The following is a 19,400-nucleotide window of genomic DNA, read 5'->3' as shown; positions in this document are numbered from 1 at the left end:
TACGTAAATCAGAGAAAACTAACAGATGTACCATTTTAAATGGATTTATTTGTTTAGTTCGTTCATTGGAGAAATCAATATATTAGGTCGAGTAAAAAGTCCGCGTTTCTTCACAATAATATAAAGTTTTGTTATTTTAATATCATGTACCATTTTGTTCTATGACCTTTTTCCATCTCTTTGATAACACGAATATTCCTTTTTCATAAAATTTTTGTGATTTTTCATTAAAACATTTAGATACATGTGTTTTTCCTTATTCTATGTTTTTAAACGATTTTCCATCAAGGGAATTTTGCAATGCTCGAAATAAATAAATATCAGTGAATATGGTGGGTTAGGTCATATATCCCAATCAAATTGTAGTAATGTTTCTCGTGTCATCAAAGATGTGTGCAGTCGTGCGTTGTCTTGATGGAAGATCATTCCTTTTCTGGATGAAAGTGAATACCCTTTTTCTTATATTGCTGCTTTTAGGTGACGCAGTTGTTCACAATACTTTTCAGAATTAATAGTCTGGTTATTTGGTAAGATTTCATAATGGCGCTCACTCAACCTAATACCTCATGACGCACCGGATGTGTCGTAAGACAATTAACCTTCGAACGATAACGACGGCGGTCAGTCGTGGCCCAGACTTAAAAAATGGGTAGAAAATTTGGAATTTAAATAGACGAAAATGAATTTCAAATAAAATTCATTTAGTTTCGGGTTAAAATAACAAAACGTCTGCTGGTTGTAATGAATAGCAGAGCGTTTTGACCCCAGGTTAACGCTGTCCGCTAATTTACAAGCAATTATTAGAATACCGTGAAAAGAGTAGCCTTAGCAGTGAGTCGAAACAGCTGACGTAAACGTTATCGGCGCGGCGTTTGCTTCTTTCTTGGGGACAAACAGTCGAAACGTCTGTTCCGTGTTCGTCGAACCTGTTTTGATTATAATGAAACCGTCTGGATTTATGGACGTACGTACGTAGACGTCGCTTAGACCCCCGTCTCAGATAATGAGCAAAGTGCGAAATGTTAAGAGACTTTTTACGCGAGAGACGTATCTCGTGCGGTCAACCCCGCGAAAGATAACGTCGTATCGTGAAGCTCGATTCGCTTTCTCGAACAGTAGCTGAAACGTCTTTTCTCTTTCACACACGCGCTACGTACGGATTTCCGCCATCGTCCGGTCTCATGAAGAGATTACCGCGTTGAAAGAAACATCTCAGATGGAAGAAACGCTCCATGTATCTGTCTTGGCTTTATAAAAACAGGTAAATTCCTGCATGCTTCTCTATCGATCCTATTGAGAATAGTACATTCTGGGAGAACTCGATGCGTTTCCATAGGTAACCTATGGTTGCCTCGTTATATTTTTCTGCTAGCCCTGCCTAATTAGTGGAAATTAATTTAGGTTTCTTAGAAATACTTGTAGAGATGATTAGTGAAGAATAACAAATATTTTCAGTGCAAATTAGTGCACCCAATCGAAAATTTTCATCTACAAGATTGATTGATTTAAATTAAAATAATTATTTCGTCTGGAAGGCGTATGGAATATTTTGATAATGCATAATGTTGATTATGCGCTTGGAGACAGTATCGTAATTACGTTACATAAGGTCGAACGTCGTTTCGATAATGTAAGTCATTCGAAAACAATTTTGTTACGAATAAATGATACGTACTTATCGGAGTTGTAAGTTAAGAAAAATTTGTTGGCAAACATATCCTTGGTAACGAGATACCGCGAAAATACCGTGAAATTCGTTGACTTGATAACGCCAGCGTGATTACCATTATTTACGGTTCATTCAAGGAACTATGACAAAACGATCGGATTGGAACGAATCGCGAAGCAAACGAAATTTTGCGATACAGTTGGCCGTGTTAGAAACTTATTATCTTGGAAAAGCATGAAGCGTAAACAGTTCTGGTTGCCGCTGGCTCGTGTCATTGGCAGACACATCAATTTAAAGGCTGCCTCGATGGAAATACGGCTTTTGTCTCTTCAACAATTTGTCGCGAATCTGCATTTGAAAAGGATCATAGCTATCGCGTCCATTGTCCTCGCTGACATATTTTACCTCGCTCATGATCAACTGAGTAAAGCACCGCGTTCGAATCGTCAAGATTAACTCATTTCAGCCTACCCATCCGAGTGTACTAAATTTCAAATTTATTAACATGTTACATATGTATGTAGGAATGTAGGATGTATGTAAAATTAATCCACGTGAAATTAGAGGGGATTTAAATCATCGTTTAGCTAGTTAGGATTAAATCGGTAATTATTTATAAATCATGAGACAAAGAGACCGTGCGATAAGGTTAAAAATGTCCCTTTTATCCTTTGCTATTCGTTGGTCGATCAGGATATCTAAAATAACCCTAGTACTCTTCCCGTTGTCTTCTTTCTTCTCTTTTCTTTTTCTATCTCTATCCGCTTTAGTCTCCCTCCCCTTGTAAATCTCTTTTTTCTTCGCTCGGAAACTCTATTTTTCGTTGTCGGTTCCTTCCGTCTCTCCTGTTCTTCTTATACCCGTCGCGCATTAAAAGCCGACTGGCAATCTGCCCCCAACCCTTTGCTAGCAACGGAAACGAGGAAAGACGACTACGATGAGTACCGGTTGCGATGGCGGGAAGAAGAGGGAGTTAGGACGAAGATAGTATAGATGAGAAGGCAGGACATATCGAGCGAGAAGGAACGAGCGAGAGGGAGCGCTGCCGGCATAGAAAGAGGAACGGCACGGGTCGAGTGTGTCAGTGTCGGATAGAGACACGATTCGTCCGCATCGTTTCCTCTTAGCTCGGTTCCCAAGTTCGTTCTCTTCTCCATTTCAGATCATAGTTTTCTTCAGAAGTTAGAATCGTCTGGTACATATCGCGCGCGATGCAAAGCCACGCTGTATGCGTCGCTCTCGCGTGCGCCATCTTGATTGTCGGAGTCAGTGCACCGTTCGAGTAAACAGATGATCGTTTCGATTGATCGACGCCGTCACGATATATCGTGTTCGCCGGTGAACGATCCTCGCACATCTCGCACAATGTCTCTCAGTCAGTCGCGATCCGTATGTGCTCGTGCAAGTTTCTCAGAAAAGAAACTTGGAAACTCGTGAAAGTTGTTCATTGTGACGGTCCATCGGTGTATCACAATCTACTGTTGTTAATGGTTTCCGTGCGAATCTGTCAGTGAGCCTTCTCTTCGATTGTGTACTGTTCATTTTAAATGAACGAAGAGAAAACCGAGGGAACTGTCAGAAAAAATGATCGAACCTTCTATTAGAGTGAAGTTGGCGCAGATTTGAGAAGATCTCTGTGAAGATTATAATCAAGACGCGAAATTATTTCATCGTTTCGATTTTTCGCTCCGTGCGACCGTAGTCGCTGGACGACAGAAGTACATGAAAACAAAAGAACAAGGAATATTCATGAAGGCGCAAACAACTGTTAGATAAAGGAAGAAGGGAAATGTGAAAAATCGATAAACTGTTGGTTTCGTACTCTGTATACAAGAAAATACACAACGAAGTCTCTGTTTTCTCTTTATATATTGCAGCTGTTGGCTTGGCAACGGTATCCTTAAGGGCGACCCTTAACGACAATGCACGATGTCACCCGATTGTGTTTTTCACGCGGCTGTCGATGCAGTCGTTCGAACAGGTGAAGAACGATCGATCGACGACGATCGTGAATATCGGTACTCTCGTAAACTCGGACTCTTGATCGATTGTAAACGACGAAAGAACGATCAGATGTGACTGTGAGATGTTTCTAACGTAACGAAGTGCTCGCAGCGAATACTTAATCAGTGCCTTTTTGATCACGTGCCATGAATACTACAATTAATTGGTAAATGTTGAAATAGTACGTATTTTGAGGCCTTATCGGTAGAATCGACGAGAAAGTGAGTTTCTTGGAGGGATTGTTACGTACATACATCGAAAGTGCATGGGGGAAGTCCAGGCACCCTTGAAAAAACCCATAATGCTCTGCTTTGTACAAACATTTTATTCGCGGGAGGATTCGAAGTTTCGTCGCTCCAAAAGGTAAAATTATCAATACTCAAATTGTAATTAGTACTAGAAATAAAATAAGAAAACACTAAGCTGTCAAAATGTTAATTAAATTTTGAATTGTCAACTTTTAAACTTCGTTGATAATTCTAGATAATTTTAGGTTAGGTAATTCGAATTTTGCGTTTTGCCGCCATATCCTAATGATAGAACAGTCTAGTTAAAATCAAATTAAAAACGCTCTAACTTTATATAAAATTATGATACGATATTTCTTGCATGCAATTGAAACTTTTCTAAAGATACAACGTTTAAATTTTCAAGGTTATCAACATTTCTTCTGAACACAGTCTATATGTATATTTTTTTAGCTGACATTAAGACGAATTAGCGATCTCTTATACACACTTTGAAATTTATTGATATCAATTTTTCGTTATATAAATCAAAGTCTACCGCGTTATACTATTCGATTACGTCAAATGTTGAAAACCTCTGAAAATAAGAAAATTTAAGTTCAAACAGCACTTAACCCATTAACGACCCACATACCCGACGTAGACTTAATTCGTACTCCAATACGATATAGGGAATGAAAGAAAAGGAAACTTTCTAAAACTGGAACGTAACGTAGAATAAACACTTGTTCGATTAATTTTATCACGGTTTAATTATCCGCCACTTTGAAATTTATCAACTTTCGAAGTGTCTCTGTTTTCATAATTGTAGCCTCTTATCGTCGTATTTGTTTCCCGCGTCACGAATTCGAAATTCGTCCCGATAAAAAGATGAAATTTCGAATCAGGACCATTCGTAGTTTCCTTTCTCGTTTTCCAATTTTTTTTTTCTTTCTCACGTTTTTCCCGCCGTTCGAATGGAGTGCGCCGATAAAGGATTAGGTCACGAAGAGAAGGTCGAAAAGCGTGGTTTATCACACGGTTGAATAGAGTTCGACGAGCGGTTTTTTTCTTTGTTGGGTTCTCGTTTTATCCAACGTCTGGCGTTTGTCTTATTTAGGTCACATCGTAATGTACAGAGCTCATACACGTGTAACGTACACATATATATTATGAAGAGATGAGAGGCTGGTATAGGTTGGTAGCAACGAGCGCAAACATCTTGTCAGTCTTATCGGTTTGCAGCTCTCTTGTTTGCACTTCTTCTTGTCGTTTTTTTTTTTTTTTTTTTATAATGCACTGCTCGCGACGAATCCGGAGGAATTTCCTGATTGTCTTCTGTAATCTTCGGAATCTTTTATCAGTATGTTGCGTATCAACACTTTGGATATCAGTCTAGATACAAAGTGGTTATATTTCTTTCCTCGATTCAATTAGAGAAAAATATTTGAAGACTTACGTTCGCTATCAAATAAAAGTTCTTCGAGAAAAATGGCAATATAAGGAAAGGATGAATTCTGAATCGATCGATGTTGTAATTTTAAATTTTTCTTGAATTCGTGCCAATTTTTCGAGGTATGCACATGGAAAACATACGCGATCGTGGTATGCCGTTAAATAAGCATCTCTTTTCTTTTAATAAGATCTGAGAAAATTGTATCCTCGCTACATGTTGACCTAAATGATTCACGTACAACAAAACTTCGTGTAAATATTGATGGACCAAGCAGGCGAAAAATGATTCTCAGAATTTTCTCAAATCTTCCATGTGATAACAGATATTGCAATTGTTTTTTGTTTTTGGCTGAGTAAATAGTAGTTTGTTGGAAACTTCCAAAATCCATTTCCATCAGAAGCAGTTATACAGGATGGGCCACACAACTGTTAATTAACACTAGACTTATAGATTTTTGTATATATATATAGCAATAAAATCGTAAATGAGTCAAATTGACTCGTTCCGGCAATCTAGTATTAATAATTTCACGTGCGTTGTTTGCACGTTAAAAAATCTAAAGGCCTACCAATGTAGTGTTTTTCGAACCATTTATCTTTCCCCTTTGGCATTTTTTCACGAATGCGTTAATAACGGAGTTATCACCAGAAACAATTGCGTGGCCCATCCTGTATAATTCCTTTTATCGTGCACTGACAAATGGTAAACTTTTCCAGTTATTATGTTATTTTTAGTATTTATGTTGCCATTAGTGACTTTGGTATATCAGGTACGATTAGGATATTAAGATAATACTATACCATTTCTCCATTTATGCCAATGGATAACAGTTTCTACTGTAATTTAGCCATCAGTATTTTATTTATAGTCTCAAGGTGATTAATGAATTTGCATTTCGTTACAAAAAAAATATATATTCTTCGTTTTTGATTGCATGGTAATACAGTAAAACCTCCATAAGTCGTCACTCAAGGGACCGAGAAATTTTGACGAGTTAAACGGAGTAAAAGCCATGTAAATTATAAAAATGGCGACTTATAGAGGTTTTACTGTATTTTATAGCAGTTCTTCTCTCTAGAAGAATAGTATTTCTTAGAAAATATCAAAATAATTATCCTGTTCCCTTCCTCGAATTGGCCTTCAACCTTGCAAGCTTCCTACAATTAGATATGCAGTTCAATTTTGTCTGACACGATGATTTGTAAAGGTCATGGAAAGTCTTGAAATTGCCCGGTGACACTTACATGGGACACCCTATAGATGCATGCTGTCACATGGTCTATGATTTAGCTCTATGAGACACGATCGTGCAATTAGCAGCTGACCTATGGACTCTGATATTCATGAATTCGAAACGTTTAGCAATAGTCGTACCTTAATCCTCTTTTTTATTTTCATTCACCTTTTTTATCAGCAGCTCGAAGCGTAAAATTTATAATTCATGTTAATTTAATAATTTTATTTAACAAATTCTTGAATCATTCCATTTGTACAAGTTTCTCGTTGTATAATACGGGTGGACAGTATTACACGACCCACATGTAGAAATTGAACGAAATTAATGACGCAGAATAAAAAGTCTGCAGGCTGTTACAGTTATTGGCTGAATAGCAATTAAGTAGTATAAATTAATGGCGTGGCGTTCGAGCATCGACAGACGGCATTAATTTAATCGTTCTTCGTTCCTTGCTGGTCGTTCAGACGTACCTCCATGAAATTTCCCTCGACAATTTAATCAAATCAATCGAAAGGTTGTTGATGCACTATAATAATGTACTTCCGTTTTGCACTTGTCGCGTTCCATAATATTGTTTTCAATTGGACACTTCATTGATTACCTTCGCATAAAATATCACACTTTATTTCCAATTGTAATTTCCCTCGAACACATCGCTTCACGATATAGAAAATTAATATTAAGCGGGATCAGGGCCGACCCCGAGATTTCGAGCTCCGAAAATGGTCCCCTTCTACAAAAAGTACCTCAAATAAAATTTATAAAATTAACACTAAAGCTTGTATAATTCAAGTAAACATTACTCTTCTTGCATTCTTAGACGCAAAATCTTATGGGGGCCCTGAACCTTGGGGAGCCTTAGACGGTCGCCTAGTCTGTTTAGACCCAGGGCCGGCCATGAGCGGGATATTGCGTGAAATGATTAAATATGTAAATTAAACGAGGGCGCCTTTGGAATACGAGCAAGTAATTAATCTCTATTTTCAAATTTCTTTTTTTTTTTTTCAATTACTCAAGTATACTTAATTTGCGATACCAGTCCCTTATTTAATTATTAATGAATTTAGATCTAACGCTATAATAATAATAATTGTGCCGTGATTTATGAACAGAGAGGTGGATATATCATACACCCTTATAGGTATCTTAACTGGTACCATCTATTGGTTCACCAAGGGTCAATGTTCATTCTGACCTTCGGTAACGTCGATATTCCAGGATAGTTAGCGCGTTGATGGAAGGGCAAACTATTGGTTACATTGCGAGGCACGTGCTTTAATGAAAGCTGTTTCGAGTAGAAGTACCGCTAAACTGTATGGTATATACATAGCTTGGCTGCCTCTAAGAACGACGACCTCGCAAACGACTGACTGGTTAGCCGTGGTAGCCAGCAGCTGCCACTACCGTGCTGCTTCGTTTTCATAGCCTACACGCACGCATGCTTTCTGTTATTTAGCACCGTTTATACCGTAGTCGACGTAACTTTTTCGACGTTTCAGTAGGAGATAGGTGGTCACGTTGCTCTGCACGAGTGTTATCGAAATTATCGAAATTGCAGAAATCGCACTTGTCCGGTAAAAGCAATAAGTATGTACATTTCCGGGCGATAGCACGAGACATTGATCGATGGAACTAGGATTTTTCCTGGGGTGAATCCCAGTATTAAATCAACAGTGATCCTGGTATCAACTGTTAGAATTTTAGGACCCTTAGAAATTAAAAATTTTTAAATTTTAGTACTTTTAGAACCTCAGGGCTTTAGAATGATGAGGGGACCACATTTTGGGAGGGACCGAGCTCACCCTAGCCTCTATTTCAAGGTCCATTGTCTGGTATTCGATCCTTCAACCGCGATCCCGAATAAAATTCCCGACCCAACCCAATTCGAACTCCAAATAGTTAGGTAATTATCGCATAACTATTATAGTGTCAATCAAGTGTCACAGTGTTAATTCGATACCAGATTATATCTTAAATGATCCAGCGTCCGAGGGTTAATAAGCAATTTTCGTTGAAAGTGAAAGGAAATGCGATACACAGACTATCTGATGCATTGTGAGTGCAGTGTTTCATTGAAACCACACAACCAATGGAATTAAATACGATGACACAAATTGATTTCCTTTCGGGTATGGTTGCATAACACTGGTGTCGCTCTAGGCTAGCCTGCCCTAATTTCAGTTTTTGGAGCGAAATTTCTTTAGCTAGGCTAAAATGATTTAAAAGGTACCTCGGGGCGATTCTCTCGCTGAAATTCTAAAGGAATGATTTCTTCGTAGATATTCGTAAAAGTCCTTCAATTTAAAAGCAATTCCCACGTTTAGCGCAGTTTTCTGGAGCAGCGCGGTGGAGGAACGTTTTCATTAATTATTTTAATTAAAACGTCCATTCTATAGAATATAGAGATACATAAAATTGCAAAAGTGATGGTTACCTTGAAACGTGCTGCTCTGAAAGTGTTAAAACACGCGTCTGTAAACGATTTAAGCAAGTGACATCCTGTGTACACAATTTGTTACAACACAGAGTATAAATGTTTATGAATTCTTCCTTTTTTTTTTTTTTCTTTTTCGACAACATTCGCAAATCGAATTGTGAATCATCATCCAACTATTGCGCGTGTTTTTTCCACGCCACAGGTTCTGCGCTATCATTGCAAGACGACACGGTTATGTGAAATGTAATAACGCGGCTTCATCGCTCGATCCTAACACTCGATCCTCTAACCAGCCTTGATCGATCTATAACGTTCGATCTATCTCGAAAAAGAGGAATCTCGAATTCGAAATATTAATTCCAATTTGACCCTCAAATTTATTTTCAATATTATCGATCCGGTGAGCTGTGATTTTCTTAATTAAACTCGCCTCTATGTCATTAATTACAATATATAATTACGATAGACAGATCGATGTAACATTAAAGGTTAATATACTATTTACATGTTCTGCATACTTTACGTAATCGAGCTAGTCGAGCGTAAAAAATTTATTTTCATTCAAAGTATACATAGATTTTTTTAACATACCTAATTGTTTTATCGATAGTTCGAATGAAATTTTATGAATATTACATTTTTCTTCCCACATAATTGATAAGGATTACTGAACGCAAAATAGTTCCGTAATCAATGCGAGTTGCATCAAAACAGAATACTCATTAATAAGTCATTCAGATAGTTTTTTCGTTATTAGTCATTCTATTTTTTACCGAGTAATCGCGTAAATACGTTTACATAAAAAATCATATATCAAGTGTTACGTTCTAGTTGAATGCAATTCAAGTTTGTTTTATATATTTTCGCTTAACTAGGTAAGAGATTAACGCGAACACCTGGTGACGAACTCTCCTTTTCCCTTTCCCTAGATATGTGTATTATCAAGCAGGAAGTAAACGATGATATCCACTTCTGCTTTTTGATATCTGATACGTATGTGTCCGGTTGTATTATTTCACGCCAACGGGTTAATTGACACGAAACTGTCTTTCCGTAGGTGTGTCGTCACGATTATCATTCACGCATTTATGCCCTTCTGCGTTAATTCGTGTGAAATCTTATACATCCTCGAGGCTGAGATGAACGTCAGACTGATTATATTATTTTAACGTTCGCGATGAAAAAAATGAGTTGTTCAACTTACCATTGACGTCATGCTTCTTTGTTGGCGTTGTTCACTCGGTTATAGAGACCTAGAAAGGAAAAATGGTAGGGTATTCTGTGGTGTCTGCGTCAAGAATGATACATCTTTTGTTAGATGAATTAGGTGCCAGGAAAAAGTACGTCTAGATTTGTAATACGAAATACTGTGTGTAACTTTCGTTATTTCTATTGTTCATAGTTTCGAATATTTCTATTGTTCATAGTTTCGAATATTTCTAATTAGGTTAATGAAAGAGTTCCTAATGATGTGGATGATCATTGGTGTCAGGACTTTCTTTTTGGGGTGGGTCAGATTCTCTAGTTTTATTAACAGTATCAAGAATATTAGAATAGTAGAATTTTAGAATATTAGAATTTTAGAATATTAGAATTTTAGAATATTAGAATTTTAGAATATTAGAATTTTAGAATATTAGAATTTTAGAATATTAGAATTTTAGAATATTAGAATTTTAGAATATTAGGATATTAAAATATTAGAACATTAAAATTTTAAAATATTAGAATTTCAGAATTTTAGTATTAGAATACCTTAGAATTATAGAATAATGAAGGGGTCAGCCTACATTTGGGGGATCCTACCCTAAAATAATATTTTAAATAGCAAGTAAAATGAAATCAATTTATTATCATAATCTTAATTTTATATTCAGTAATCATCTGAATGTTCTGTTATCGAATTGAGTTTAATTAGGAATTAAAGGACATAACAGCTGGTTCGCAAAATTTCGTCATACGTTAAAAGATTCAACATATGGTGTTCTTTGGTTCGCCATTTCTCTACAAAATTCAGAAGATTTAGATCAATAATTCGGATATGATGTTGATAATAAGATTAGATAAATTAATCATGTATGACGTTCGGTTCAGTTCAGTTTCCGGAATTATTCAGAAAGTTTATTCATACTGGAATATTTTAAACGGAGCGTGATCATTCTTAAAAATAGTTGAACCGTTCAGTGTATCAATGAAATATTTGATTATTAGACTTCTGTATTTTTTTTGCCTCTGTTACTGATATTTCTGTAATCTTTGCGATATGATGATTCATTCATGTAAGAGCCTCTTTCAAAGTGGACATCAAAGAAGAAGCATAATTTGCGCAGTACTTGAAGATAACTGTTTAACATGTTATCATTGTTTATTTATCAGCTCATAGATGGTTATAGCGATAGGACTATTCTAACAACGAACCAAGAAATCTGCTGCAAATTTGAAGAAATGAGTCATATATACTTCCGTTAATACTTTGCATGAATGTGGTGTTATTCGAGCTTTACTTTAATAAGTTCGATACCGATGGGTGGAAAATTTCAATCCAACGTTTTATTTCATCAGATTACGAACTTGATTATTCGCAAGATACAGAGGGTGTATTTTATAATGATCCCTATGATTTTTATTACCCGATAATTATGAAATAACTAAATACTTAAAATTCAGTATTTTATCATGTGAATATTGTTTCTTAAACGTGGTCAGTGTGAGAGCCGATCGATACATCGTTATATTAATAAAAAGAAGCAAAAAAGAAAACCAGGCGATATTTTTCAGTCTTTGACGTTTAAAGTCTTCAGCCTTCGATAATCATAGAGTATAAAAACGAAACAAAAAAAAAAGAAGTGTGTTATTATGGAAAGGATCGATTTGCATAAATACGAGAATAGAAACTCATCAGAGTTAATTAACAGAGCACTTCGCTCTTTTATTAAATGAAATGATCCTTTTCCCAATTTCATAGGACACAAAATTTGTATTTAAAAAAAAATAAATGAAATCGATGTAAGAATTTCGAAAAAATACCGTTAAATTTGCTCGTCAGAATGTTTCTTTTTTTTCATAGCTCTCAAAGAAAAAGAGACGAAGAAGCCCGACGACCGCAAAGGAACAGCTCGAGATCGAATAATTGCATAATCAACTCGTTCGACAGCTTTTCTTGGATCGGTGTTGAATAAATTTGATTCCCCGCTAGGTAGACAGTTCGAGATTGATTCTTTGACCTCAGTATGCAAATTAAGCAGGAATACGACCACGTCGAGTTGCGTTGAAAATCACCAGAGGTTTTTTATTCTTTCAGCGGAGACGTCAGCCGCGTAAAACGACGGACAGACGCATAAAATCCGTCAGCGTAAGTTAGTTTTTTCATGATAAAACCCGTATGTGGAATTTTTCTTCATCTTCTTCACGTGTACAAAGTCACACGATCTCCATTTTCCGCACCAATGACACCCGTTAATAATTATTGTTCGATATACCCGTCTGCAATTATTAGAAAAAACGAGCAATTTTTGTATGATATTGTTGGAATAATATTATTTAGATTATGCAAATATGAATCTCTGCGTTGAGAGGCACTGCCCACTAAACAAAAGGTCTAACTCTGTCACCAGTGTCGATGGGTCTCTAGTCGTACCAGATCTAAGGGTCTGATAAGGGAATGGTAGAGTTGCTCGTCCTATGTTTATTCGAAAGAGCATGAAACGAAGTTTATGGTGCAATTTTTCTAGTGCCATTGGCAATGGGTTCAAAAGTCATGGGATTTTGAAATTTTCATATTTCTAAGTGCAAATGATCACACAAGCAATTTTCCTTGAAACTTATCTTAATTGTTAGTAAACATCGTCTAATCATCTCAAATTCATGCCTTTGACACTTTTACACTTAATTTTCACTTCATATTTCGATTTCTCATGTTTTCTAATCATTTGCACTTAAAAATATGAAAATTTCAAAGTCTCATAACTTTTGAACCGTTGCCAATGGCACCCAAAAATTGCACCATAAACTTCTCGTTTCATGTTCAATAAACATAGTCTGGGTGAGCAACTATCATTCACTTTCGACCATTCCCTTGTCAGTAATAAACACATTAAAGGCCCGGGGACGTTATTTTCTTTTCTGAAAGTGGGCGCCAGTTTTCCTGCGTGCATTTTCAGAAGGATTCATTCCTTGTTCATTCGCAGTGAAGTAAAGGCGGTTCTTCCAAGCCTTAAAAATAAAATATCTAGTATAAAGAATAGACTGAGTTTTCTAATATAATCCCATATTCCATTAAATATGGTACGGTATTTATTTGAAGTAGTTGATGGAAATGAAAATTTCATTTAAAGAATGTATTAATGGATATGCGAAGCCGTACGTTGAAGGTATAAGTATGTATAAAGAAAGCTTCAACTTTCTTCGTACGTCCATTTAATCATCGTGTGCAAAGTATAGCGACAGCCTTAGCTTCCTATTAAGTGAGGATAAATGCAAATGATCCACGTCCCCTTTGCGTCTCGTCCCCAACTTCTAGACGAACTTACTCCGCACGTGGCTGAGAATAATTAATTCTCGAGCTTCCGTGTGGCGATCGTTTCCGATCGACTCTCGTTGGAGCTGGAATGAAAAGTTTCTGGAGTTCTTAAATATTCAATAGCTGGCATTATTTTACATAAAACGAACCCACTATGCCGATCAGATAACCGTTCACATTTTTCTGAAAGTTTTTGATGTTAAATTAAATTCGAATATTCGTAGATAGAAGAGAGGCAGATACGGTGGAAATACTTGCAAATCGAACGCTTCTACTTTCGAAGTCAAGTGTCAAAGGTGCAAGATGCACACGCGAATGTATCGTTCATGCCTTTTTCATTTATAATTTACCATATATCCTGTAGAAAGTGGGCGTCGTAACATATGCGAACAGCTATCTGGCAAGTAATCGAATATACATCTGCAGCCGGTAAATCGGTGGAAACACGCAGATGTAGGCAACTCGACGGAAATGCATACAATCGGAAATGTACATAATCGCGATCAAGCTATCTGATCTCCTTCGAAAGTCAAATTTCGAAATCTAAATCTCGATCTCCGCTGTTTTTATTTTACATTCACAATTTTCTTACCTGCCGCGTTTCAGTCTTTTCGTGTAAATCTATTCGAAATCAGAGTTGGATGAAATAAAATGTAAAGTGGTACCTCGGTATACGACCTTAATCCGTTCCTGATTGGACTTATGTATACCAAAACGACCTTTCCCATATTTTGTTATATGATATCCTTACTTGTATGATCAGTTAGTTAATAATACATCAACTTCGAATATAATTGATTATTAATTTAATTTTTCCTCTGAGATAATTATTTAAAAATGATGCAAAATTCACACAAAAAATTTATCAGGACGTATTCCAAAGCAGACGTATACCGAGGTACCACTGTATATTGTTTCAAAAAATAAAATTCAAGATACGATCCTGAGATAGATAAAAAATATATTCTATTAAATTATTTAGAATTGAAAGAAAAAGAAAATAAAACTTCCAACTTTAGGGTGAATGTATAATTTTGTGGAGCAGTAATTAACATTTAATTAATCAATATCTTGCAAAGTATCTTACACTAAGTACAGAGAAAGTTTCGTTACTTCATTTATTTAAAGTACTTACATAATTTAAATCCAGCGAATTAATTAGACGATAAAGAACCAGACGAGGGATTCATTAATTACGTTTCTTATCGCTTAAATTTTATAATTTATCGTTGTTTATAATTCTCACTGTCGGACACGATAATTAAAAAAGTATGGAGAGCCAGTTTATACCTTTATTGATTATTTTAAGTTGTATACTGGGTAATTATCGATATTGTTGCGTTGCTGTCCTTCGGGAAACATTTGCGATGATGTGCACCTGCTGTATTTTAATAATGCAAAAAATAAGTCGCAACACTAAGGATGTTTTTACTGATATTGGATGGAACTTTTAGAACGTGTTTGTGACTTCCACGTAGTATAAAGTGAACTATTGCGATCGATCATTATCTTATATCTGCAGTTAGATTAAATAAATTAGTTTATTTTCATTTTGTCAGGTGTACGCTCGTATTGGAAATGGGTTAAATAAATTTTAATACACAGTGAATTTCTCTGACGTATCCGTTTTGTTTCTTGACTCGGAAGGACGTCTTAACGCTTTGAAATTCTGACTTGAAGTGAAGGAAAAATCGTAAGGACAAGACAGATTTCTGTTGCCCACTTGTAAAATAAAAGAGACCAGGGCTGCATCCAGTCTATTACCCAGGCCCTTAGGTCCAATGGCATCTGGTCTAACAATGTAACTTTGAACCACGCAGTGTTTCTCATATTGTATATATAACCAATTCATTTTTGTTTTCTACCTGACGCATTATGATTATCAATAATTCAACAGCTATCAAGTCAGGCTTCCTCATCTTCCCCAAAATATAAACCGTAAATTTAATTGTCACCCTTTAAACTTTCGTTGACCCTTAAACTATGAGAGAGAAAGATTTGCGAGTCGATCGGAACGTTTTCTTTGCTTGTCAGACAATTACTCATCCCATAGGCCGTTTTATTTGCGAACCATTCGGTCTATTATCAATCTCCCAAAAATAACCACTCCACGTTTTATCTTTCTTTTTTCTTTTTTTTAAATTCCGATTTTTTTAAAAGTCCGATTGCTTTCAGCGGTCTATACGACCTCGATTTTTCCCAATTTCACGGTCCGTCGAGACGCTGATATTGCTTTCTCGTTTAGGCTAAACATTCAAGCTCAGTTGGGAATAACACGGACGATGGTAGAATCGTTATGGTTGCTTTCTTTATTATCTATCGCATATTTAGACGATCATGCCAACGAAGCCCGTAGGAAAGAGACGGTGTCACACAATTCACGTCCTCTTTAAATACGACTTCGCTTTTTGTCGATGCAAGGCACGAGGGAACGGTCGACCTTTTGGATTCGTGCCAAGCAATCCGATTCGAAGCTGCACGTACATATTTCCTGTGAAACGGCCAAATGGCTAAGAGAAAAATACTTTTCCGCTTCCGTGATGAGACAACTTAATCATCGGCCACGTGGACGTTGCGTTTTCTTGATGCAGGTCATTTCTGCATCGCACGACGCGGATGAACTTCATTTACAATCGTTTCAATTAACTCCTTCGCCTATCATTTATTCGATACGCTACTGCGAGTCTATATTTGGTAAGATACAGGATGTTTTGCTGATTTGCTTTTAAATTTTACAACGATTGTTACAGAAAACTAGTCGATGTGGCCCGTTCGTCGTCACAGAAAAGAATGTCCTCTCTGTCAAAAAAGCAAGGGCCTCTTTGCCACGTCAAGATTGGACCCTCCATCGCCCTTTGTTCTCTATCTGTCTACTTGTATTTAGGATACGTTGGCATAGCATATCCTTTCCAGATGTCGTCAATAGTACCCGGAAAATGTTTTAATCTTACACGTTAGTCAAAGCTAACTGTTCGTTGCTTCAATTTTAAGAGAAATAAACGACGATCCTTGACTAAATAAATGAAAATTAGAATTCAACTCGAAATTCAACCATACTGAAAGTACCAGCCGAATTTGACACGTTTGAACTGTAAGTTGCGTGTCTTTTTTACGTGAGCCTATAATGAAAATTTAAAATATGTCTTTCGTAGATTGAAATAAAATTTCATCGAAATCGGTCAGTGCACTTAAAAGTTACAAGTAATTAAAATTTCCAAAAATCGTGACTTTTCATCAATGAACGCGACTAGTTATGTTAAAAGTTAAAAAATTGCCTTTTACTATTTCTTTCCCGATTTCGACAAATCCTAATTTTTTAAAACGACAAAAGTCTTAGCAAATTAACTTGTATAGCTTCTCGAGAAACTCCAAGTCATTTAGTTCAACTTTAAATGAGGTATTCGGTTTTAAACGGTGTGCGAATACTTTTGCGACCCACTGTACGTTTTATTATAAATTAAACGTAGTATATACATAGCAACAGCTGTTCTGTTCACCTCTAGAATGTTCCTTGTAACGTACGACTTCCGGTTCGATCGTTCTTTCCTCACTTTACCCTACACTTACGTTCATAAGACATGGAACACTTATCAAAAACCCAATATGTATCCAGAAAATGTTAAGGACATGCTGTGGGCCATTATATCCTAATTCCTACGAGAAACGTCGAAGGTGGCAGCGAACGTGTTAAATTTTAAATAAAAATATATTTGAGAATTTCGGAAGTGCCAATGGAACAATGGTTACTTTATTTTAAAGTTGTCTCACGACTTATGAACGGATCTGTACATTCCCTCGTCGATGCATATGCACTTTCTAGGGTATAGATAAGACTATCCAAGTGTGTCCATTAATAATGAAAAAGGTGAAAAGGACATCGATGGTTGAGTAGCGTTTCATCGTTGGCTTTGTCGTCAGTCTAACTTCCCGGCTGGTCCGTGGACGACTCGCGTACACGTTGCTCTTCGCATTCATTTTCTTTCGTTCATCGTATCTTACAAGTCGCTGTTTCAAATATTTCATAATCAGAAATGAGCATCTTCTTCATCGCCAAATTGGCCATCAACTCGTTGGGAGGGAAACTGCGATCCTCTGCCAGGGTGATATTCAAGAAACACCGATACGAGCGTGGTTTCTATTAATCTCTTTTGATTCTTGATAAAAAACATAAAGGAACGGTTTCAATTCATTTCACATTCATCATCGTTGCTGGACGACGATTGTTTTCCTTGTAGTCTGCTAATTTCTTTTTATTATCTCCTTCATTGTGTTCCCTCTTTTAATTTAGAACTTCGGTGTGAAAAGTGATCAACAATTTCAACATATTTTCACAACGAACCGATAATTCTTTTTTTTTTATAACGGTTCGATCTTATCTGTTTTCATTTTCTTGGGTAACTCTTCGAGAGTTGCAAAAGCTAGGAGCAACCGGCGGGCATTTAGATTTAATCTTGAATTAACAATCGTTGCAATACTTTTATGTCCCATTGTTGAGAGGGAAGTTGAATATAATCACTGCACTGCTTCTTCGATTTTCTTCAAATTCTTCGCAGAACACTGTAACTCCTTTCGTTCAGGTGAATCTCAGTTCATTTTGATTTTCGGAAAACTAGAAAATTGTTGTCGACACTGGATTGTTACCAGCTTCGAGAAATTTCAGATATTTAGAGTACTAATCAGTGGAACAGACGGATAGGAAAGATGGAGTTCGAAACGCGAGGTTTGATCGATTTTTGCTTCTCCTCGAGCACCGTCATCAGGGCTAGGTACGTTCATTGAAATTCATTTAATTATTTATCAGTATTCCCTGCAATTAACTAAACGTAATAGTTTCTTAACACGTTGACTGCCGTGGGGGTCACACGCACTTCAATAATTAAAAGAAAACGATAAAAAAATATTATTTTCAATAGTATTGTTATTATACTATTAATGTAAAGTATCAAATTAAAAGCTTGACATTTGAAATTTGAAAATTAATTATTCCTATTCTTAATAATTAGAGCTTCAATACGTCTCGTAAGAAATGCCCATTTTCACTGCGGCAGTCAACGTATTAAGCAAATTTCTATACGATCCATTGTTCGTTGCACTACCCCCAATATGTTAATAACAAAATGTGTTCACATTCGGGGATTAATTTTTCCAGGTAAAAGAAAATATATTCCTGTAAAGGTGAGACTGATCGTTGAATTTTTGTTTGTTCAGGTCTGCGGGGTCCATAGGAGCACGATCGGCGCCCAGCACGCCTCTTCAAGTAGCTCCTGGAGCGCAACAAGCTGGCCAACAGCCGATTACCAGCAGCTCTCAGCTTACAGTGGCAGCTGCGAGTAATCCTCAGCCTCCGAAGAGTCCGAGCCACGCGGCCTTGAGATGTAACGACAGGTAAGTTCTTCACCTTCCTGTACCTCTATCGTGAACTCTGCACTATGCTTCGGTTAACTATGCACGGGGAACCTTGCCCTTTACGATTACACAAGCTGTACACTCGCGATCAAATCAGCCTTGAAAATCTTAATTTTCATGACATTTCTTAACGAGTTTCTGTAGGAAACTATTTTATTAACTACTTAAGATCCCTATTCAAAAGCATGAAACGAGTGAAAACAAACCTTAATTTTTTCTTTTAATTTATTAGAAGCTTTATCGAAGACAATGTTAAAATGTTTAAATGAAAACTATGAAAAAAAAGAACATTGGAAAATCTAGATCCATATTATTACGGTCATGGTTATTTTAGTCAAAAAATAAAAATATATAGTTCTATAAGGCAACTTTTATAATGAAATGAAATCACACTTTTGTGTGATATACTTATGCGAAAACATGGTACACATAGACCAACATCGCA

General features: G+C 36.5%; 1 protein-coding gene across 5 annotated transcripts in view; it reads left to right on the top strand.

Moving 5' to 3' along the window:
• LOC117602546 (uncharacterized) overlaps positions 1-19,400 on the top strand; it is a 38,284-nt gene that overhangs the window by 11,360 nt on the left and 7,524 nt on the right. For all 5 annotated transcript variants that reach the window (XM_034320730.2, XM_076691465.1, XM_034320731.2 and 2 more), the window contains one exon: positions 18,758-18,934. In XM_034320730.2, coding sequence (XP_034176621.1) covers positions 18,758-18,934 — 177 coding nt within the window. The remainder of the gene's footprint in view (positions 1-18,757; positions 18,935-19,400) is intronic.

The sequence above is a fragment of the Osmia lignaria genome, chromosome 13 (assembly GCF_051020975.1).
Source record: "Osmia lignaria lignaria isolate PbOS001 chromosome 13, iyOsmLign1, whole genome shotgun sequence".
NCBI classification, from domain to species: Eukaryota; Metazoa; Arthropoda; class Insecta; order Hymenoptera; family Megachilidae; genus Osmia; species Osmia lignaria.
This window is presented reverse-complemented; position numbering and strand designations above follow the sequence as displayed.